The 24,780-nt window shown below is 36.2% G+C and overlaps 1 protein-coding gene across 2 annotated transcripts; it reads right to left on the bottom strand.

The window, feature by feature from the left end:
• Positions 1–419: 419 nt before the first annotated feature.
• LOC138327448 (SWI/SNF-related matrix-associated actin-dependent regulator of chromatin subfamily A member 5-like) lies at positions 420–24,002 on the bottom strand. Of its 2 annotated transcripts, none has more exons than XM_069273531.1 (23): positions 23,851–24,002; positions 22,947–23,030; positions 22,108–22,307; positions 21,498–21,598; positions 21,024–21,124; positions 20,171–20,350; positions 19,749–19,904; positions 19,371–19,502; positions 18,974–19,042; positions 18,555–18,664; positions 17,715–17,851; positions 17,236–17,325; positions 16,718–16,839; positions 16,165–16,317; positions 15,399–15,531; positions 14,741–14,889; positions 12,350–12,583; positions 4,236–4,475; positions 3,508–3,624; positions 3,126–3,260; positions 2,368–2,580; positions 1,966–2,079; positions 420–1,658 (listed from the first exon to the last, which is right to left on the bottom strand). In XM_069273531.1, the coding sequence occupies exons 1-23, from the start codon at positions 23,908–23,910 to the stop codon at positions 1,593–1,595; spliced, it is 3,096 nt and encodes a 1,031-aa protein (XP_069129632.1). In that variant the 5' UTR covers positions 23,911–24,002; the 3' UTR covers positions 420–1,592. The 2 variants fall into 2 exon arrangements, with proteins under 2 accessions (XP_069129632.1, XP_069129633.1); XM_069273532.1 differs by having other exon boundaries at positions 22,129–22,307.
• Positions 24,003–24,780: the final 778 nt, after the last annotated feature.

Below are 24,780 nucleotides of genomic sequence, written 5' to 3'. Positions count from 1 at the left end.
ATTACCTTTCAAACTTATTGACATTTAATTTGTTTGGCTATTCATCAGCTGACACTAACAGATTTCAATCTCTTCAGCATTTTCGACATGAAAGTGTATCAAACACAAGATAACTCTTATGAACAATGCAGCTCTCTTCTCGCACAGCTCTGATTTGTCGTTGGTTATTTTTCCTAAGACATTATTTCAGTCAAACCATCATTACCTACCTAGATAGAACAAAACTACATTTAGAGCAAATTAAATGTAGAAGGGGATTTCTGAGGATGCCTTTGAACCATGAAACCTTTCCTGTCGTAAAGTTAAGTTTGAAAATACGAGCACATATAGTTAGAAATACTGTTAACAAGGACATTTTCGTGGTTGCTTAATTTCTTGATTGGTTGGTGTCAGGGTAATCATAATGGACTAATAGAACATTTGTTTTTAAATTAATTTATTGACAACATATAGATGTTCATGTCGACATTACAAAATGAAATATTCAATATACCCCACCCTTATCACATACATATACTTTAGAACCTGAATCTTGTATCTATTCTATGAAGCTTGTTTGTCAATTGAACATTGCCACCTAACATCTTCCTTTAAATCTACAGTTATATTTGACTTTGTTATTATTTCCTTCTGTGACATCTTCAACTGGCATATTCTATCACAAAATATATAAACAACATTAAGTTACAGAAATGATAAAGCGAGACAATGCAACAAATGATTAATATAAATTTGACATGATAAAATATATAAAATCCAAATGAAGCTATAAATGACTATAAAACAATGAAATGAAACACAGATAGCACACAAATCTTTTCTATTGGATGATTAAAATTTTACATATTCACAGGAGTAATCATGGTAGAATTTTCAGAGTTATATAAAGTCATTTGTGATATTTCCTATCTGTTTACAAATTTTGCTCCCATTAGTATTCTCTCTCTGATGGAATAACTTCATAGCATCAACTCTCACACCTCTAACAGATTTCAAAACTTTTGTATCATGATTATCACTGTAATATTAAGAGTTATAATTTTAATAAGACTTGTTAGGTATATCCTTTCTAAAGGTTTGTGTAAAGAATGTTATTTTCTGAATTTAATGTGGTACAGATTCAGATACACCATCATTCCATCATGATTGATAACATTTCCATCTCTGAAAGAGAATTTCGTTGTCAGTGTTATAAGTCAACTCTATCACCATTGTCTGTGTCTGTTTATCACACTACATCTATAATATAGGGTTCTGTGACACACTGGTTCAGATGTAATGATGATCACTAGCTCAGCGGGTGTCCTGTAATCATCACACTACATCTATAATATAGGGTTCTGTGACACACTGGTTCAGATTTAATGATAATCACTAGCTCGGCGAGTGTCCTGTAATCATCATACTACATCTATAATATAGGGTTCTGTGACACACTGGTTCAGATGTAACGATGATCACTAGAGTGTCCTTGTATCATCACACAATCAGTGAGATGTAACACTTGATCACTACTGATTTTAACAGTGTTGATAACAGTATTATTATGTCTGTAATACCTAGAATTCCACACATTATCAGGGTCCGATGGATCACTTCTTTTTCTTTGGTCGTCCTCGGTTGTCTGGTGTACCATCTGCCTTCCTCTTCTGTCCTCCCTGTCAAAGTATACCAGTTTAATTTGAGAACTTCAAATATTATCATATAGATATCAATTCCATCCAGTGCAAACATCACTTTTTTTTTTTAACTCATTCACCCCTGAAGACACATTTAGACTCTTTGAAATCAAATACTAGACCAGTCCATTATAAAATCTCAGGGATGAATGAGTTAACAATCATAAAAAACTTTTGTCAAGTATTTTTTCTTTTTCCTGAACATCCTTGAAACTGTCCCAGAAATGACTGTCCTCAGAAGTTATGTCTGACAACACTTGTGATCAAACTATAAACGGGTATTTACCTTTGCTCCTGATTTTGGTCCCTTCCTCTTCCTTTCCGCCTTCTCCTTTTCCTCCATCTCCATATTCTCTCTCTCTATCAGGGTGATTAGAGTGTTACATCGCCTCTGCAGCTCCTGTCACACAAACAAAGCCATTGTTGTAGTGAAAATTGTCTTCAAACAGTATTTTCTTTGTTTCTTTCAGAAATTACAAATCAACATTTTCAAGGACCAATCATAGATAATCACTTGAAACAACTTATCTAACCTATGAGGGCAAATAAATGTGTACTTATTTCAAAGATTTTCCAAAGTACTTTACCTATGAAGTATTTAAGTAACAAATGTATAGGTTATTGTTTCCTAGAAAATATTTTTTAATTATATTGAAGGAGAAGTTATTATGACCTGTAAAGGACTTACCATAGCTGTTCGTGATTTGATGAACCAGTCGAACCTGAATTGTGGGGCTTGTCTCACAGCTGTGCGGAGTTCATCGTACACGTTCTCCTTATCAAAGCCAAGTTTATGTAACATACAGATGAGGAATCGGTCTTCTTCCTCTGTGTAGTTTTTACCCTTGTTGGTGCCATACTGGATTCTCAGTTGGTGGAATGGTGCTCTGTAACGTGCCATCTGTCAGGAAAGTAAGGAAAACAATTTTATCTGATAACAATTAACTCACATTAGTAGTTAAGAACCTGTAAACTTGGGAGAGGGCTTTAATAAGTTGTAATAACTTGTGCCCGATCCTGTTGTAATTTTGTTTGCAATAAAACATGTTTAAACTCAAACCTGTAACAAATTTTTAAATCTACAATTAAAATGTCAGATGAGAAATTCAAAACATCGATAGATTTCAAATAAATCAACAACTTCAGTAGTCTTCATAAAAAAACAGAGTTATCTAGAATTTAAAGAACACAAAGTTGTGTAGGGTCATATTATAAATGTATCTGCCCTTGCAGGTAGGTACTGATTGTAAAATCATTATATTGTATACAAATCTCTGAAAAATATGCCAACAAAGACATGATGACACATTTAACATCTACCTGGAAGGGGAGATAACTTTAAAATATGCAAATAACGGATTTGAAATTTCAGTACTGAGCAATTTTATAAGAATTTCTGTGATTCAAAAGCTGTTTAAACATCCAGGATTCACAAAGAGTGCCTACCTTTGCATCTAATGCCTTTTTGATGCTGATCCTACGTTGTATCTTGGCCTCTCCTCGCTCCACTTGGGACATGATCTTGTCTATATCCTGTAGTTCATTGCACCTCTCCCAGAACACACCCGAGTACTCCATCACCTGGTGGCAAACATTACATCAGATTTAATCATACTATCTACAATTCCAGGATATAGGCAAATTATAAATTCTAGACACATAAAACCATATATTTTCACCAATTTAGAATATACTCTAAACACTATCATTTATTCAGGACTCATTAGATTTTTTTTAGAGCAAAATGCCACCATCCCATGTTTTTTTCTTCTAATTGTACAAGATGATAGATGAGGGAATGTTCTATATGATGTTGTATAAATGTTACCTCATCTGGAGTCTTGCCCTCTACATCTCTGGCAATACTATCAAGGTCGTCTCGGCCATACTTCTCATTGGCTTTGATGAACTGGTTGAAATCTCTCTTACTCCAATTTGTAAATCCCTGAAATGAACAAGAAAACAATTATCAAAAAGAATCAAGTAAATACATCTAGGTAATCTAAGAGATTTATACAGGTAAACTAGATATTGTTACAGGCAAACTAGAGATTTATACAGGTAATCTAGAGATTTATACAGGTAAACTAGATATTGTTACAGGCAAACTAGAGATTTATACAGGTAATCTAGAGATTTATACAGGTAAACTAGAGATACAGGAAAACTAGAGATCTGCACAGGTAAACTCGAGATTTATAAAAGTAAACTAGAGATTTATACAGGTAAACTGGAGATTTATAAAGGTAAACTAGAGATTTATACAGGTAAACTAGAGATTTATAAAGGTAAACTAGAGATTTGCGCAGGTAAACTAGTGATGTATGCAGGTAAACTAGAGATTAATACAGGCAAATTAGAATCTAGACTTTTATAGAAGCTTGTACCTTCTTATATAATTAGAAAGAGGCACAATGAGATGCAACAGACATGAGTAACACTATCTGCCACTTACTCATGATTTATAAATGGGTTATATATATTTTTGTTCTATTCACCAACATTCATTTTTATAGCTTACAGGTCTATAAGATCATAACATTCCCAATATGTTACCTCATTCAGCAACTCCTCCTTCTCTTTCAGTTCATCTTCATTTAAGACTTCTGACTCGTCTATTTTTGCTTGCTCCTCTTTCCTAATCCTTTCCGCATCTGATCCTAAGTCAGGGTTCCGTGGCACACGATAGCCGATGGATTTTCTATAGAAATAGATCTCCTTGTCCAAAAGTTCAAACAGCCTTGGAGGAAAGAACTGGAAGTCCTGGACATTTGGTTGTTTGGGTGGTCTAGGAGCCTGTCAATACATTACTTTTAGTTTGCAATGTGGAAAATTTTAAGAAAAATGAGTCTACATTTATCAAGTACAGTCAAACCTGTCTATAACGACCACTGAAGGGGAGACCGAAAAACGATCACCATAGACATGTTGCCTTTATAGAGCGGGTTTTCGGCCAAACAGCGAGTCACTAGAATTATATTGATGCAAAACAGAGCTACTATTAGATATTTATATATTTATTGCCATGCATTATTTAACAAGAGGCCCAGAGGGCCTGTATCGCTCACCTGGTTTGTAATGCCAAGTAATGTTCTGAATACAGGTTCATTGTTTCTTTTCTGAAGGAATTTTAACATTAACCTCTAAATCCCCTATTGGGCCCCACCCCTCCCGCCCCCAGGGGGTCAGAGCCAAAATTTATACAAGTTCTGTTCCCCTTCCCCCAAGGATGTTTATGGCCAAATTTGGTCACAATCCAAACAAAACTCTAGGACAAGAAGTGATTTATAGGATTTACCTCTATTTCCCCTTTTGGGCCCCGCCCGTCCTGCCCTCTGGGGGCCAGAGTCAAAATTTATACAAGTTCTGTTCCCCTTCCCCCAAGGATGTTTGTCGCCAAATTTGGTTACAATCCATGCAGAACTCTATGACTAATAGCGATTTAAAGGATTTACCTCTATTTCCCCTATTGGGCCCGCCCCTCCTGCCCCCAGGGGGTCAGAGCCAAAATTTATACAAGTTCTGTTCCCCTTCCCAAAAGGATGTTTGTGGCCAAATTTGGTTACAATTCATGTAGAGCTCTAGGACAAGTAGAGATTTAAAGAATTTACCTCTATTTCCCCTATAGAGCCCCGCCCCTCCTGCCCCCGGGGGGTCAGAGCCAAAATTTATACAAGGTCTGTTCCCCCTCCCCCAAGGATGTTTGTAGCCAAATTTGGTTACATTCCATTCAGAACTCTATGACCAGAGTCAAAATTTATACAAGTTCTGTTCCCCTTCCCCCAAGGATGTTTGTGGCCGAATTTGGTTACAATTCATGTAGAACTCTATGACTAGTAGCGATTTAAAGGATTTACCTCTATTTCCTCTATTGGGCCCCGCCCCTCCTGCCCCCGGGGACCAGAGCCAAAATTTATACAAGTTCTGTTCCCCTTCCCCAAAGGATGTTTGTGGCCAAATTTGGTTACATTCCATTCAGAGCTCTATGACAAGAAGCGATTCAAAGGATTTACCTCTATTACCCCTATTGGGCCCTGCCCCTCCTGCCCCTGGAGGGTCAGAGCCAAAATTTATACAAGTTCTGTTCCCCTTCCCCCAAGGATGTTTGTGGCCAAATTTGGTTACATTCCATTCAGAACACTATGACTTGTAGCGATTTAAAGGATTTACCTCTATTTCCCCTATTGGGCTCCGCCCCTCCTGCCCCCGGGGGATCAGAGCCAAAATTTATACAAGTTCTGTTCCCCTTCCCCCAAGGATGTTTGTGGCTAATTTTGGCTACAATCCATGCAGAACTCTAGGACAAGTAGCAATTTAAAGGATTTACCTCTATTACCCCTATTGGGCCCCGCCCCTCCTGCCCCTGGGGGACCAGAGCCAAAATTTATACAAGTTCTGTTCCCCCTCCCCCCAAGGATGTTTGTGGTCAAATTTGGTTACATTCCATTCAGAACTCTACGACAAGTAGCTATTTAAAGGATTTACCTCTATTTCCCTATTGGGCTCCGCCCCTCCTGCCCCCGGGGGATCAGAGCCAAAATTTATACAAGTTCTGTTCCCCTTCCCCCAAGGATGTTTGTGGCTAATTTTGGTTACAATCCATGCAGAACTCTAGGACAAGTAGCGATTTAAAGGATTTACCTCTATTACCCCTTTTGGGCCCCGCCCCTCCTGCCCCGGGGGGGACAGAGCCAAAATTTATATAAGTTCTGTTCCCCCTCCCCCAAGGATGTTTGTGGCCAAATTTGGTTACAATCCATGCAGAACTCTATGACTAGTAGCGATTTAAAGGAAATGTTGACGGACGGACGGACGACGACGGATGCCGCGCCATGACATAAGCTCACCAGCCCTTCGGGCCAGGTGAGCTAAAAAACTAATTGTGTCAATATATTTCCGTGATTTGTGTGTCGTTTTATTTTTTAAGATTTTGATAGGGCTTTCAAATGCAAGCGGAAACGATCACAACAAAATCAACTCCAAAATCAACTCGTTGATACACACAAGTAATAGATTTTTTCAGCTATGAACATAATATTTACCTAATTACTGACTTGACATGGCCTGTATACAACACTTTCTTGCTGGCAAGTCGTATGTAATGTTGCCGTGTAATCAGTTTTGACGGATTAATCTCGGGACATGAAAGATCGATTTGGAGGCATTTCTCACAATATATAACTTCAAAACTATTAAATCACAATGCAGGTACACATATCAACTTTCAGTAACATTTCTAGCAAGTAATGGGACCGTATTTTATTGATAGACACATCGAGAATACCCAGGTTACATCGGGCGATAATCCGACTGACTCTACAATTGTGAAGAAATCGAACATAAATTTATAGGCCTAATTTGAAATAGGTTAATTACAGGCTATTTCTTAGTAGTATTACAATGCTTCATATCGACAATGAATAACGGAACACATTAGGAGCCTAAATAAATCGGCATGTTTTATTATGCCTACCATCACATCCGAGTTATGGCTTCAAAATCACGCTTTACAAGTGATCTTTTCATGCACATGGCGTTCGCAACCAAACATAATTTCAGTCTTTGATAGGCATAAAATGTCGTTAAAACTTCCATCTTCAAGTCGGCAAACCTGTTTGTACCACAAATGTTATGACCGCTAGGTGATAAACCATACAGTCCAATTCATAGCTTGGGCTTCAGTAATGACTGCCATTTGCTTTCTAAAGGAGTTAATAACCGGAAGTAGGTCAAAGGGACGCCACTACACACACACTGTACTCGGTACTCGAGAAGTCAATCTAAGCGACCGGTCGTTAGACAACTTTGACAGGGCTAAAATGACCGGTTGTTAGCCACATTAGACAGGTGGTCATTATGCACAGTGTCATCATATAGTAAAAATGCATGAGGAGTCTAAAAACCAGTCGTTATAGACAGGCGGTCGTTAGAGCAGGTTTGACTGTATGTCAAAAATACTTTCATTTGTACATGTATATATCCTTACAATGAATTGATTTCAATAATTTCAGATGAAGTTGAATGTGGAGCGAACTAAAATGGTCCCTTATATTATTGATAAAAGAGAAAAGTTCATGAAATATATAAATCTACAATAAATTTCAAAATTATTATTCTCGAACACTCTGCCAAGAATTTTAAGGAAGGTATAAACAAAAATATTACTTAGTGGTAACGATGCATAAATATTCATTAAAGACTGTAAAATTTGATTTTCCTATAATGATTAACTACTTTCCCCTGTCACACTATCAGAACATTCTCCTATAATGATTAACTACTTTCCCCAGTCACACTATCAGAACATTCTCCTATAATGATTAACTACTTTCCCCAGTCACACTATCAGAACATTCTCCTATTATTATTTAACTTCTTTCCCCAGTCACACTATCAGAACATTCTCCTATAATGATTAACTACTTTCCCCAGTCACACTATCAGAACATTCTCCTATAATGATTAACTACTTTCCCCAGTCACACTATCAGAACATTCTCCTATAATGATTAACTACTTTCCCCAGTCACACTATCAGAACATTCTCCTATAATGATTAACTACTTTCCCAGTCAGTCATACTATCAGAACATTCTCCTATAATGATTAACTACTTTCCCCAGTCACACTATCAGAACATTCTCCTATAATGATTAACTACTTTCCCCAGTCACACTATCAGAACATTCTCCTATAATGATTTAACTACTTTCCCCTGTCACACTATCAGAACATTCTCCTATAATGATTAACTACTTTCCCCAGTCACACTATCAGAACATTCTCCTATATTATTTACTACTTTCCCCAGTCACACTATCAGAACATTCACCTATAATGATTAACTACTTTCCCCAGTCACACTATCAGAACATTCTCCTATAATGATTAACTACTTTCCCCAGTCACACTATCAGAACATTCTCCTATAATGATTAACTACTTTCCCCAGTCACACTATCAGAACATTCTCCTATAATGATTAACTACTTTCCCCAGTCACACTATCAGAACATTCTCCTATAATGATTAACTACTTTCCCCAGTCACACTATCAGAACATTCTCCTATAATGATTAACTACTTTCCCCAGTCACACTATCAGAACATTCTCCTATAATGATTAACTACTTTCCCCAGTCACACTATCAGAACATTCTCCTATAATGATTAACTACTTTCCCCAGTCACACTATCAGAACATTCTCCTATAATGATTAACTACTTTCCCCAGTCACACTATCAGAACATTCTCCTATAATGATTAACTACTTTTCCCAGTCACACTATCAGAACATTCTCCTATAATGATTAACTACTTTCCCCAGTCACACTATCAGAACATTCTCCTATAATGATTAACTACTTTCCCCAGTCACACTATCAGAACATTCTCCTATAATGATTAACTACTTTCCCCAGTCACACTATCAGAACATTCTCCTATAATGATTAACTACTTTCCCCAGTCACACTATCAGAACATTCTCCTATAATGATTAACTACTTTTCCCAGTCACACTATCAGAACATTCTCCTATAATGATTACTACTTTCCCCAGTCACACTATCAGAACATTCTCCTATAATGATTAACTACTTTCCCCAGTCACACTATCAGAAACATTCTCCTATAATGATTAACTACTTTCCCCAGTCACACTATCAGAACATTCTCCTATAATGATTAACTACTTTCCCCAGTCACACTATCAGAACATTCTCCTATAATGATTAACTACTTTCCCCAGTCACACTATCAGAACATTCTCCTATAATGATTAACTTCCCATTCCAGTCCTATCAATTCTCCTATAATGATTAACTACTTTCCCCAGTCACACTATCAGAACATTCTCCTATAATGATTAACTACTTTCCCCAGTCACACTATCAGAACATTCTCCTATAATGATTAACTACTTTCCCCAGTCACACTATCAGAACATTCTCCTATAATGATTAACTACTTTCCCCAGTCACACTATCAGAACATTCTCCTATAATGATTAACTACTTTCCCCAGTCACACTATCAGAACATTCTCCTATAATGATTAACTACTTTCCCCCAGTCACACTATCAGAACATTCTCCTATAATGATTAACTACTTTCCCCAGTCACACTATCAGAACATTCTCCTATAATGATTAACTACTTTCCCCAGTCACACTATCAGAACATTCTCCTATAATGATTAACTACTTTCCCCAGTCACACTATCAGAACATTCTCCTATAATGATTAACTACTTTCCCCAGTCACACTATCAGAACATTCTCCTATAATGATTAACTACTTTCTCCAGTCACACTATCAGAACATTCTCCTATAATGATTAACTACTTTCCCCAGTCACACTATCAGAACATTCTCCTATAATGATTAACTACTTTCCCCAGTCACACTATCAGAACATTCTCCTATAATGATTAACTACTTTCCCCAGTCACACTATCAGAACATTCTCCTATAATGATTAACTACTACTTCCCCAGTCACACTATCAGAACATTCTCCTATAATGATTAACTACTTTCCCCAGTCACACTATCAGAACATTCTCCTATAATGATTAACTACTTTCCCCAGTCACACTATCAGAACATTCTCCTATAATGATTAACTACTTTCCCCAGTCACACTATCAGAACATTCTCCTATAATGATTAACTACTTTCCCCAGTCACACTATCAGAACATTCTCCTATAATGATTAACTACTTTCCCCAGTCACACTATCAGAACATTCTCCTATAATGATTAACTACTTTCCCCAGTCACACTATCAGAACATTCTCCTATAATGATTAACTACTTTCCCCAGTCACACTATCAGAACATTCTCCTATAATGATTAACTACTTTCCCACTATCTTTCCTTTCCCCAGTCACACTATCAGAAACATTCTCCTATAAATGATTAACTACTTTCCCCAGTCACACTATCAGAACATTCTCCTATAATGATTAACTACTTTCCCCAGTCACACTATCAGAACATTCTCCTATAATGATTAACTACTTTCCCCAGTCACACTATCAGAACATTCTCCTATAATGATTAACTACTTTCCCCAGTCACACTATCAGAACATTCTCCTATAATGATTAACTACTTTCCCCAGTCACACTATCAGAACATTCTCCTATAATGATTAACTACTTTCCCCAGTCACACTATCAGAACATTCTCCTATAATGATTAACTACTTTCCCCAGTCACACTATCAGAACATTCTCCTATAATGATTAACTACTTTCCCCAGTCACACTATCAGAACATTCTCCTATAATGATTTACTACTTTCCCCAGTCACACTATCAGAACATTCTCCTATAATGATTAACTACTTTCCCCAGTCACACTATCAGAACATTCTCCTATAATGATTAACTACTTTCCCCAGTCACACTATCAGAACATTCTCCTATAATGATTAACTACTTTCCCCAGTCACACTATCAGAACATTCTCCTATAATGATTAACTACTTTCCCCAGTCACACTATCAGAACATTCTCCTATAATGATTAACTACTTTCCCCAGTCACACTATCAGAACATTCTCCTATAATGATTAACTACTTTCCCCAGTCACACTATCAGAACATTCTCCTATAATGATTTAACTACTTTCCCCAGTCACACTATCAGAACATTCTCCTATAATGATTAACTACTTTCCCCAGTCACACTATCAGAACATTCTCCTATAATGATTAACTACTTTCCCCAGTCACACTATCAGAACATTCTCCTATAATGATTAACTACTTTCCCCAGTCACACTATCAGAACATTCTCCTATAATGATTAACTACTTTCCCCAGTCACACTATCAGAACATTCTCCTATAATGATTAACTACTTTCCCCAGTCACACTATCAGAACATTCTCCTATAATGATTAACTACTTTCCCCAGTCACACTATCAGAACATTCTCCTATAATGATTTACTACTTTCCCCAGTCACACTATCAGAACATTCTCCTATAATGATTAACTACTTTCCCCAGTCACACTATCAGAACATTCTCCTATAATGATTAACTACTTTCCCCAGTCACACTATCAGAACATTCTCCTATAATGATTAACTACTTTCCCCAGTCACACTATCAGAACATCTCCTATAATGAACATTTCCCCTCACACTAATGATAATATTAACTACTTTCCCCAGTCACACTATCAGAACATTCTCCTATAATGATTAACTACTTTCCCCAGTCACACTATCAGAACATTCTCCTATAATGATTAACTACTTTCCCCAGTCACACTATCAGAACATTCTCCTATAATGATTAACTACTTTCCCCAGTCACACTATCAGAACATTCTCCTATAATGATTAACTACTTTCCCCAGTCACACTATCAGAACATTCTCCTATAATGATTAACTACTTTCCCCAGTCACACTATCAGAACATTCTCCTATAATGATTAACTACTTTCTCCAGTCACACTATCAGAACATTCTCCTATAATGATTAACTACTTTCCCCCCAGTCACACTATCAGAACATTCACCTATAATGATTAACTACTTTCCCCAGTCACACTATCAGAACATTCTCCTATAATGATTAACTACTTTCCCCAGTCACACTATCAGAACATTCTCCTATAATGATTAACTACTTTCATTTGAAGCGTACCTTTGGTGCTTTAGGTTCACTGACACGTAGTGCCTCCCTGAAGTAAGCGTCGACAGCGTAGTTGGCCTTCCTCTCTCTCTTTGGTGGTTCGATCCACAGCCCCATGCCTCCCTTGTGCTTTTCTCTGTAGTCCTGACCTTCAAACTGGTACACACTCTCATTGGGCGTGTCTAGTGTAAAGGTGGCCAGGGAACCTTCACCCATACCAGCCAACTTGGATCTCATTTCTTCCGTCTATTAAAAACATTAAAAAACAAATCTTTGTCAAGAAGAGGGCACTATGCATATTTATCTGCAACCCAGATTTATTTCATATCTCAAATAAATACAATCTAATAATCCTTTAATTGTTACATTTACATTTTGTTTTTTAGTTCAAAGTTAAACATAATTTAGATGCGAGCGAACATTCGAATTTCCCGCTTCAGCTATTTAAACTCAACAGCCAATTTCAGTGTAATAGAAAATAGACCCTATAAAAAAATTGAAAAGAGAACAAAATCTTAAGGCTTTTCAATAGCTTTTCAGTTTACTTCTAATAATCCAGACATTTGAAATATTTTTTTTTATAGTTTCAAAACCAACCTGGTTCATTAAACAACAACATCAATTTTTCTGCACGGACTAACATGGTGTCAGTAAACAAGACTCACATCCATTAATATAGATATTACTACACCAAGTCTATACTGCATTTATTGACTCATAATGTAGATCACAATTATAATTACAGTAATGGGAGTCTCTGTGGCAAAATGTAAATTTATAAGATTATTACCTCAGGCTTATAATGAAATGATTAAAATATATCTTAATTAAATGATACAAAACATTTAATAAGCATAACAAAAATTTAATTTTGCAAACAAACCATGTTATGCATAAGATAAAACTATTGCGATTCCCTTACCTTTTTCTCGCCCCTCTCCAGTGAAATTATACCTTTCCCTCCCATTTTTTTCTCCCCCTCTCCAGTGATATTCCCGACACCTTTTTCTCGCCCCTCCCAGTCTCCAGTGATATACCTTACCTTTTTCTCGCCCCTCTCCAGTGATTACCTTACCTTTTTCTCGCCCCTCTCCAGTGATAACCTTACCTTTTTCTCGCCCCTCTCCAGTGATAACCTTACCTTTTTCTCGCACCTCTCCAGTGATAACCTTACCTTTTTCTCGCCCCTCTCCAGTGATAACCTTACCTTTTTCTCCCCTCTCAGTGATACCCCTCTCGCCCCTCCAGTGATTACCTTACCTTTTCTCGCCCTCTTTTTCCTTACTTTTTCTCCCTTCCAGTATACCTTACTTTTCTCGCCCCTCTCCAGTGATAACCTTACCTTTTTCTCGCCCCTCTCCAGTGATAACCTTACCTTTTTCTCGCCCCTCTCCAGTGATTACCTTACCTTTTTCTCGCCCCTCTCCAGTGATTACCTTACCTTTTTCTCGCCCCTCTCCAGTGATAACCTTACCTTTTTCTCGCCCCTCTCCAGTGATTACCTTACCTTTTTCTCGCCCCTCTCCAGTGATAACCTTACCTTTTTCTCGCCCCTCTCTAGTGATTACCTTACCTTTTTCTCGCCCCTCTCCAGTGATTACCTTACCTTTTTCTCGCCCCTCTCCAGTGATAACCTTACCTTTTTCTCGCCCCTCTCCAGTGATAACCTTACCTTTTTCTCGCCCCTCTCCAGTGATAACCTTACCTTTTTCTCGCCCCTCTCCAGTGATAACCTTACCTTTTTCTCGCCCCTCTCCAGTGATAACCTTACCTTTTTCTCGCCCCTCTCCAGTGATTACCTTACCTTTTTCTCGCCCCTCTCCAGTGATAACCTTACCTTTTTCTCGCCCCTCTCCAGTGATAACCTTCTTTTTCCCTTTATTCTCGCCCCTCACCAGTGATAACCTTACCTTTTTCTCGCCCCTCTCCAGTGATTACCTTACCTTTTTCTCGCCCCTCTCCAGTGATAACCTTACCTTTTTCTCGCCCCTCTCCAGTGATACCTTACCTTTTTCTCGCCCCTCTCCAGTGATTACCTTACCTTTTTCTCGCCCCTCTCCAGTGATAACCTTACCTTTTTCTCGCCCCTCTCCAGTGATTACCTTACCTTTTTCTCGCCCCTCTCTAGTGATTACCTTACCTTTTTCTCGCCCCTTCCAGTGATTACCTTACCTTTTTCTCGCCCCTCTCCAGTGATAACCTTACCTTTTTCTCGCCCCTCTCTAGTGATAACCTTACCTTTTTCTCGCCCCTCTCCAGTGATTACCTTACCTTTTTCTCGCCCCTCTCCAGTGATAACCTTACCTTTTTCTCACCCCTCTCCAGTGATAACCTTACCTTTTTCTCGCCCCTCTCCAGTGATAACCTTACCTTTTTCTCTCCCCTCTCCAATGATTACCTTACCTTTTTCTCGCCCCTCTCCAGAATCAGATCAATATCCTCATCAGTGATCTCTGTTTCTTTGGAGGCGAACACGTGACTAGCTCCGTGTCGGATCATGTTCAGTACATCCTCCTTCCCTAGTCTGTTGGTGTTCTGATCAACTAAACGACCTGCAAGTATCATCCAAATAGAAAACTATTAGAACCTCATTCTGATTTCAATTCCATATACTTATTTACAAACATTGGAAATCTGTGATCATATTTGGAGCGATTAATATTATGATTAATTATACTCCTTCTACCATCTGGTACTTGAGAAGATTTTTTTTTTATTTTTAGTGAATTTGACCCCTTTTGGCCCCGCCCTCAGGCCCCTGGGGGTCAGTCATAAACAATATGTGCAAACATCAAGTATGCACTAATTTCTAAAATACCATTGAGCAGAATATGCTCAAAATTGTCTAGAGGTGGGGGAGGGGCCATGGAAGATTTCTGCAAAATTTCAATAAATGTTTGGCATTTTTGGAGAAGTCGAAAATGTAAAGCGTTTAAGCAGGACGATGCTGGACAAAAGGTGATGGCATTAGGTCATCCGAGACCCTCTTAGATCACCTAAAAAGATATTGCTATCAGACAATAGAATTGACAGTATAAACTTTGACTTGTAGACGCTGTACCTTGCTGTATAACGATGTTATCAAGTTTGAGTTTCATTTCAGCTCTCTCCACGATTCTTTCTTCCACTGTATTCTCTGTAATGAACCGGAACACTCTCACCTGCTTCTTTTGTCCAATACGATGAGCACGGTCCTGTGGAAAATCGTACATATACAGTGTATATCATAACAGTTAAAATACAACAAAGTCAGATATCAAAACTTTTCACCGGGTAATTCATAAGAATCAAATGTGTCCGGAGATATAAAGTGTTTATCACTCATTTTTTTAGAATGTTTTGATAACAGTAAGAAGTGAAACTTGCTGTATGCCATTTAATATCATACAAATCTAAACAAACCTATATTAATTAAAATTTAGACATAGAAAACTGCATTATGTTTAAATGTGTAATGATGTAAAGTAGGTAATAATTCACATTTTGCAGTGAACACATTTCTTTTGTCACAATCTTGCCCAATTTGTGACAGAACATAATTCTGAATATCAATCAACCATATTATGTTTGCTGATTATGGAGTTATCTGCCTTTGAAGGTAGGTTTTGATAATATCAACCAACCATATGATGTTAGCTGATTATAGAGTTATCTGCCTTTGAAGATAGGTTTTGATTGTGATGCAGTAAGAGTTTGTTAGTGAAAATTATGCCTTGTGTAAAATGATAAGACACTCACAAACATATCCAAATAATCAATACCTACCCTCAAGGGCAGATTACTCTGAAATACAGAATATATGTTTTGTGATGTTGTTGGCACCTTACCATAGCCTGGAGATCCACCTGAGGATTCCAGTCCGAGTCGTACAGGATCACACAGTCAGCTGTAGCCAGATTGATTCCCAGTCCACCAGCTCTCGTACTCAGCATAAACACAAACTTGGAACTGTTTGGCATGTTGAAGTCGTTGATAGACACCTGTATAAAATGGTAAAAGTAAGACAAGTTCTGAAGTGTGGAGTAAGACAAGTTCTGAAGTGTGGAGAATCAGTTGAAAATACAATCTGTTTAAATAGTTCCCACTGAACACTATAAAGTGGGCAAAGCTCCCTCTAAACACTATAAAGTAGGCAATAGTTCCCACTACACAATATTAATTATAAGTGGGCAATAGTTCCCACTAAATACTATAAAGTGGGCAATAGTTCCCTCTAAACACTATAAAGTGGGCAAAGCTCCCTCTAAATACTATAAAGTAGGCAATAGTTCCCACTTTTTATCAAAAGTCACAAAATGGACACATCATAATCACAATAATACATATGTACTTTCAACCTAGCTACTGAAAGGACATGAAGCAATCATTGTCAAAACTGACTGTTCTGTCTTCGTGAGGTGTGCTTCCATCCAAGCGGCAGTAATTGTAGTTTTTCCAGAAACAGTAATCTTCTAGGATGTCCAGGACACGTGTCATCTGACTGAATATCAGTACCCTGGAGTCTAAAAGTAGATTAAAATTCTGGCTTACAAAAATCTAAGCAGTGTTCAACAAACAGCAAAATGTTTTTACAGCAGAACATCTATATTCAACATCTGGAATAACACCAATGTTTCTGATAAGGAATAACAATTGAATGTATTTTATTAAAAGATGTGGTATTATATGTCAAAATTAGAATTCTCAGGAAAAATTAGAAAGATAAAAAATCTATTTCTAATGATGATGGCCTTGGACAAGATCCCTAAATGCTATTTGCGAACAGAATTACAAATGTAGACACTGATTGATGAAACAGTCTTGAACTTTGCTACAGAGTATACAATGTGTAAAAAACAATTAAGAACCATAAGCATACTTCCCTGACAGTAACCTTTGCAATAGTTTGGCTAACTTACCTTGTGCCTTGAGTTTGGGTAGTAGTTTATCAAGGATGACCATTTTACCACAGTTATCTACCAAGTGTTGATCTGTAGTGTATGGTGGACCTACCGCACAATATAATGTGGTTTATTAGATAGTGCTTACTTCAATAATAAGTATGGTCTTACATGGGTTTGGAAAATCAAATTATAAATGTTTAATAGAAATAACATTGAAGTGGTATCATTAAAACTGATAAGGATTAGTAAACTAAAGAAATAAATTTTGCTTGTAAACTTTTGTGAGAATCTGCTATACAGATTCACTGTGTGAAAACAAAATTTCTTTCATACCCTGATGAAATTAGAATATAGTGACATCAATGTTTAAATAAAAAAAAAAATGGACCATAAATCAATTGAGGTTAAAAAATTTGTTCAATAAAACATTCCAAACTACATGATGTAATTACATTCACATGTTTTAATCAAACAAGTAGGATTTAATTACATACCAGGCTCTGCTCCATCAAACAAGTAGGGGTGATTGGCACATTTTCGCAGCTGCATGAGAATGTTGAGTAATCTCATCTTGTCACTTTTTCCTGCACCGTTCACAACGTCGATATCTTTCATTAAGATCTTTGTATACCTGTCCAGTATTAAAAAGGTTCAGATTATATAGATTTTCATGCTTTGATCTCTTCTATGTTAATGTCTCTTTTTCATATGTCAAAGCAGTCTGTGACGCTATTTTTTTCCGCTGCTAGTCATTTGGTCTAGTAAACCCCAAAATTTTACTAGTTTGACTATTCAATCATTTGTCTAAATTAAATATACAGCACTTCAAATTCAGTCATGATCAGTTTACAATTTTTCACCCAAATTGCAGTCTGGATGCTTTCGTGAACACAAATTCTTACAAAATGATGCATCCAGACTGGAATAATTGCATAAAGAATGCACTCAAAATTTGTTGAAAAATGCAATTGACCACCGCTCTTGTAAATGTAGCATTTTACAATATCAATCTAGTCCAATCAGACTAGTTCATTACAATAGGTACTAGTTCAGCTGTAAAATTACTAGTCATGGGCATCAGACTAGTGCTTAAAGTTGCAGACAGTCACAGATCTCATTAAATCATTCAATGTGTTGGTGTAAAATTGGAAAACAAACCTTTTTCTCAACACAAACAAAATGAGACTGAATGGGATGTTCAAGTACCTAAAATTCTTGTTCATTAAAGATGAAGAATGTCATCTTTACTGAAATCTTAGTTTTACTAAAAAACTTTCGATTGATTGGATATTTAGTCATTAACCATTCATCAAATATCAAGTGAAATAACTTACCATTCCCTCTGCATTTTACTGAGACCAACAAATATCTTCACTTCCTTCTTAGGTAACAGTTTCTTCTCCACTTCTGACTTGATACGTCTCAATAAGAAGGGTCTAAGCACCTGTCAGTGTAAAAGAGATCATTCTGCTAGACACAACAAATGAAATTGGCATCATAAAAATAACAAACAAGATAGATTCATCTGTATTTCCATATAAATAATGTACATATTAAATCATAAAAAAGAACATAATGCAAACTGACAAATCAATACAAAAGATCCATGGTAGGAAAAAGAAAACCTATAGACAAAGTGTTTCATTTTCTGTCTTAGATTTAAACAAAGATCTATTAATTGTCAAATTTTCAGTGTGAAATTAAACATACAGTTTATTAATTACTCAAGATGAACTGTATCAGAAATACTTACGATGTGCAGTCTTTCCACAAGCTCCTTGTCACCAAGACAGGAGTTAGTATTGAACCAGGAATCAAAATCCTAAAAAGTTGAAAACACAATTATCAGGTGGGTTTTTTGTGCATCTAATCAAGCAAACTCCCATTTTTGCAATTTCAGTAAAATACCTAAATTAATGTTTAAATCAATCTGCTATTGACTGATTGATGTTCACTGATACCAAAATAACTTTCCTTGACATAACAAACATTCAAAACATTTAAAAAATATAAATAACCATTTAACCAATTGTTATTAAAGCCATGGCCAGCAGTATGAATTATATACTGAAAATTTAATTTGACTTTTGGTCACTTTAGCTGAAACTTACGTTACCTTTTGACTGTAGTATAAAATTGTTCGCACTTACATCAGAAGAATTGAACACATCAGGCAGAAGAAAGTTGAGTAGTGCCCAAAGCTCATGGAGATTGTTCTGTAATGGTGTTCCTGTCAGCAGCAGACGATTCGCAGATTTAAACTCTCTCACAATTTCTGAGAGCTGCAAAAGAAATCGGAGTTGATGCTTTAAAAATTATAAAACAACTTTTTTTAAAAGAATAATTCAATTGGTCAGGTTGTTTTTTTTCCCCAATTTTTTGCCTGTTTCTTTATAAATTAACAATTCTGAATTTCATAATGCTGTAAACCTGCTGTTTTCGCTTTTTAATTAATTGTGTTCTGTTGACATTTAGAATTCCTGAAAAATCATACTTGGTTTTTCGGCAATACATGTATAGGATATTACCTTGGACTTTTCATTTTTGATTCTGTGAGCTTCATCAATGACAAGGTATCGCCAATTGAACTTCTTGAAAACAGATTTCTCCTTGATGACCATTTCATATGAAGTAATACAAACATCCCACTCGCCGGGCATCATTGTGTCTCGGATGAAAGTAGCCTAAAGCACAAATAAAGTGGGACAGTCGTGACAGCAAGCATGGAGATCTTGGATTAAAATATTAATATTCTGTATTGTAAGATTTTTTTTTCATACAAATTAATAAGCCACTGATTTACCAATTGATTTGTTTAAGTCTGAATCTATGAAGTAGCATTACAGTAACAGATAGTGTCAGATACATTGTCCGTCGAGCCATTGAAAACACAAATTGTAAAAATTTGTTCAAGCCCAATGAAAAGTAGATAAGATGAGTGATGACTTACTCTTTGTTCAGCACTTCCAATAAGGCAGACGGCGCGGAGACTTGGGCACCACCTCTTGAACTCACACTCCCAGTTAGCCAGTGTGGACTTGGGACAGATGACAAGATGAGGGGATGGCAGATGTCGGTAGTGTTTCATGTAACCCAGCAAAGATATAGTCTGTAATGTCTTACCCAGACCCTGAAACACAAGGATTCATTTATAGTATACCATTTTAAGCCCTATAATCTACAGTTCTCAATCTTTCAAATCCTATCACATCAAATTAAAGCAAGCCAGTTCAAAGGAAATTGATATAAACCTGAATGCAGATGTAAATTTATTTTTTGACTGTTTCATAACACAAAAGACTCAAATTCAGTAACTTGAAGATGATCAAACTTAAGTTCTCTGTCTATAATATCTGAAAGTACTCCTTACACTTTCCTTTTTGTCCACACTCTGGGCAATACATGTAATTTGACAAAATTATTGATTCAATATGTCACAGAAGTTTTAATGCATACTACGTATTTTGGTAAAATTAAACAACATTCACTAATTTTATCTTTGCATATTTACAGAATTGCCTCTCTTGTGGGTTGGTATCCATTGTGACTTTATCATTTTGTGAAGAAACTTATGCCATGCCATTCTGTGTTGTTTTTTGTTAATCAAAGGGCCATAAGTGCCGAGCAAACTCTTCCGAGCCCTTAGCACATTTAACCATGTGACCAAGGTACAAAAAAATTGCTTAAGAGTTGTGGCAGTTATTGCATGGAAACCAAGCGTTACAGACAGACAGACCCAAATTAATATCCCCCGTTTCGGTGAAAACGGGGGTTAAAAATAAGATTCACTTCTGGAATCTTACCATTTCATCAGCCAGAATACCATTGATACCATTTTCATACAGTGATATCATCCAGTTCAATCCACGAACTTGGTAGTCCCTCATTTCTCCACTTTTAATGTCTGTAGAATATCAAAACAACATATCCAAATCATGTATGTCTGATCATAAAAGGAATTCCTTAGATTAAATATTTCATCATGCATGTTAACTACAATTTTACATGTCACACAATTAATAATGTTATATTAGGAACTTATGTATGTTATCCAAAACTAACACAAAACATGTTCACTGAACTATTTTGCAAGACTATTGCTTCATGCTTCACAAGTTAACTTCTTTCAATGTCAATTAATGCAAATTGAGCTTTGCTTTCAAAAAGGACAGTTCATAACTTCAAATTGTTTATTACGTTTAAGTTAATTGAATTTGAAAATACAAATTCAGTTTTAACAGCAAGTTTATATATAATTACGATTTCATTAAACTTACATGATGGGGAGCTATCAAAGCGATACACGTTGTTCTGAACTTTCTTGCTTTCTGTGAGAAGCTCTTCATCTTCCTCCTGTTCTGTTCTTCGATGTCTATGACTACAAATTAAAAATATATTGATGAATGAATATAGAAAGAAACTTATATTTGAAGCTAAATGAACTAAATTTACACTAAGTTCAACATTAAGAAGACTTACACATAATAGAATCTTTTTATTTCCCCCCTTCTTTGCAATGTTCACTTTATAGTTCAATCAAAGCTAAATTATAATTTATTGATAATGATTTCAAATACGACAGGAACCACAAGACTTTAGGGTAGTATAATTAGTAAATAATAGTAATTAATCATTAACACTAACAGTGAGGAAATTACATGTTAATTTGGTGTTAAAAAAATAAGAAATGGTCATTTAGATAATTTGACCTAAAATTGTACTCATATTTGTTGATTACATACTCTCGACAGGAATCACAAGACTTTAGGGTAGTGCAATAAGTAAATAGTAATTAATCATTAATACTAACAGTGAGGATATTACAAGTTGATTTGGTGTTAAAAAAATAAGAAATGGTCATTTACATGATTTGACCTAAATTTATACCCGTCTTTGTTGATTACGTACTCTCCACTTGATGCAAGTTTCTGTTTTTCATCTTTCTTCGTCTTTGGACGACCAGGTTTCATTTTCAAGGGACTTGTTGGGGTTTTCCCACCTGACGGACCTGCTCCAGTTTGCATGAAATGTGAAAATAATTCTGTCTGTTTGAGCAAAAACTCAAACCTGTTGCCTCTGTCTGCTTCCTGTAAATAGGAAAGTTAAATGATGAACATATAAACTTAACACTACCAAGGTTGTTTTAAAACTTCAATGTTTGACAATAAAATAAAATTTATTTTAACCTTTTAGGTTTACAAATTGACGAGTCAAATGCTTAAGGATGCTCCAACGCCGGCGGAGGATAAACGATACCAATCATTTGAACAATAACTGATATATAATCGTGTTAATATGTGTCTACTTAATACAAAAAATAATACAAAATAATTTCTTTTGGTTTTGGTGCATTCGCAATCAGTATTTATTTCAATATTCCGTATTTGCATATTTCAGAGTTATCTACTCTTGCGGGTAGGTATTAATTGTGACGTCATGATTTTGCGAGCGTAACGTCAAACGTTTTGAAGAAAACGCCGTGAATTGCGCTCACAAAATAATGACGTAACAATTGATACCTACCTGCAAGGGAGTTAACTCTGTAATATGCAAAGACGCAATAGAACATAGTGCCACGGAATTATTTCAGGATGCAAACTGTGTATTACACAGATTTAACTGAGCTACAAAATTCTATATGTACAGGCCATATTTAGTTATCATTTGGTGTATATGCATGCGTTATCATCGATTTCAACAATTCCTGTTTTGCTGATTACACTTACAATTTTAGCATCAAACTCCTCTTCGTCCTCTCCCTTTTGTTTTGGGGGAGATTTTAGCATCACTACTGGGGCCTGTCCTGGAGGCTGGAAACAGACAAAACATATTACATTATATTTCAATAATTATAAAGTGAAACCCGACTCTGAAGACCGACAATCCAAAATTGTCAGCTAGCGATAGGTAGTGCAGACATGCCTATCTAATTTTGTTGTGAAGTGTAGTTCTTTGCGTAAAATAGTGCAGTTTTGAAGAAAAGGTGTAGTTTTCATGTTTCCATGACATTCTCCCTCCTTTTTCAAAGACTTCGACTTACGAGAGACCCTTACACCTCCACTGTAGGTATTTTGGTTTGGTGCAATTTTGTAACAGAGAATAGAAAATGTAGGGGCCACACCACGATTAGAACCCTGGACCTCCGAACAGTAGCCTAATGCTCTACTTCTGAGCTACCTGGTCACCGATGATCGACCCAGTCCAATCCCGCTACAGACGTTTTCCATAAACTTCTTATTTAAGAGAGATCTTCTACTGTTATATATATATTTCGTTATTGGCTACCTAGTATGGTTACAAATAAATCAAAACAGTTTACTAGAGCCAGAAGAATCGTGAGGGACAGGAGGGGGGGGGGGGGGGGTCGGTGGCAGGCTATCAATTTTGGTATTGATGTGTGACCGTTGACAAACTAAATAATGATAAAAATTGTAGCTATTTTTCATTTGTAACAGATTGGTGAATGTCAGATTGCTTGATTTATTGTGTAACAACAAGGTTTCGTGCATTTGGTCATGTGGGTTAACCGAAATGCATTTAGCGGATAATGCGACATTTTTCATCGCGAAGTAATACAGCCCGTGGAATATACTTATGACTTTTCATGAATTATGGGTTTATTATTACTACCATGAATGAATCGCTTTGGTCCATAGCCTCCTCGTTACTGTCTGATTCTGAGCCCGACATCCTGGCTGTTGTGATAAGCAATTTTCCTCCTGTTTACCCCTGTCTTCTGTCTTTGTCCCGATGTCTTTCGAAACACCGGCTGTTTTGGCGGGGGGTTCTCACAATGCTACCTACATCAAGTTTTCAAAGTTAAATTTTCTAAATTGTCTAGTTATGAAGATAAGTTATGATATTGAGATATTATAGCAAAACATATACAATTTTAAACGATAGATTAGAGGATTTTAAATAAATGTTGACGACAAATATCGAGCAGTACCTTTAAAGGGAAATAACTCGTGCAAGTAAACATTGTGGTAGCACACCATAAATCGGTCATGCTCATACCGCGTACATAAGTGGTTGTTTAAAAATTTCAAATTACTTAACGTATTTTAATTTCAAATAATACCAAACTTTTTATTAGTTTAATTTATTCCGATGGAAATATTGAATATACCGATAAAAGTATTAAAACACAGACGCATGGATATTTCTTTATGAAACCAGAAACATATATACACATTGTTTAGTGTACAAATATATGTTTCTGATAAAAATACAAGTAATTTAAGTATAAATCTCTACTTTTCCAATAAAGTGTAAACAGACCAAGGATTTAAAAGTCATCTTTGACTTTTTTGAGTATAAACATTGAATAGTATACTTCGGTAGCAAATACAAAACAAAAACAAACAATGTTTACAAATAATTTATATCCCTTTTTGTATGTTTTGTAAATTATATTTATACATTTATATGCCCAGATTAATTTTTAATTTGAAATAAAAAAAAATCCACCTCACGCTTTGCCACGAAACTCCAAAAAAACTCCAAAAATCTGCAAGAAAATGATCGGACATACATTATTCAATACTCATAATACATTAT

Source organism: Argopecten irradians, chromosome 7, assembly GCF_041381155.1.
Source record: "Argopecten irradians isolate NY chromosome 7, Ai_NY, whole genome shotgun sequence".
Taxonomy (NCBI): domain Eukaryota; kingdom Metazoa; phylum Mollusca; class Bivalvia; order Pectinida; family Pectinidae; genus Argopecten; species Argopecten irradians.
This window is presented reverse-complemented; position numbering and strand designations above follow the sequence as displayed.

What these genes read in the sequence shown, in the direction of transcription:
- LOC138327448 (XM_069273531.1), bottom strand. Translation starts at nt 23,910, where the DNA reads ATGTCGGGCTCAGAATCAGACAGTAACGAGGAGGCTATGGACCAAAGC. An exon ending in AGGTGGATCTCCAGGCTATG is followed by an intron (nt 15,532 to 16,164) that starts GTAAGGTGCCAA and finishes GATTTTCCACAG; the next exon opens with GACCGTGCTCATCGTATTGG. An exon ending in TGGAGAGGGGCGAGAAAAAG is followed by an intron (nt 12,584 to 14,740) that starts GTAAGGTAATCA and finishes TGTTTTTAATAG; the next exon opens with ACGGAAGAAATGAGATCCAA.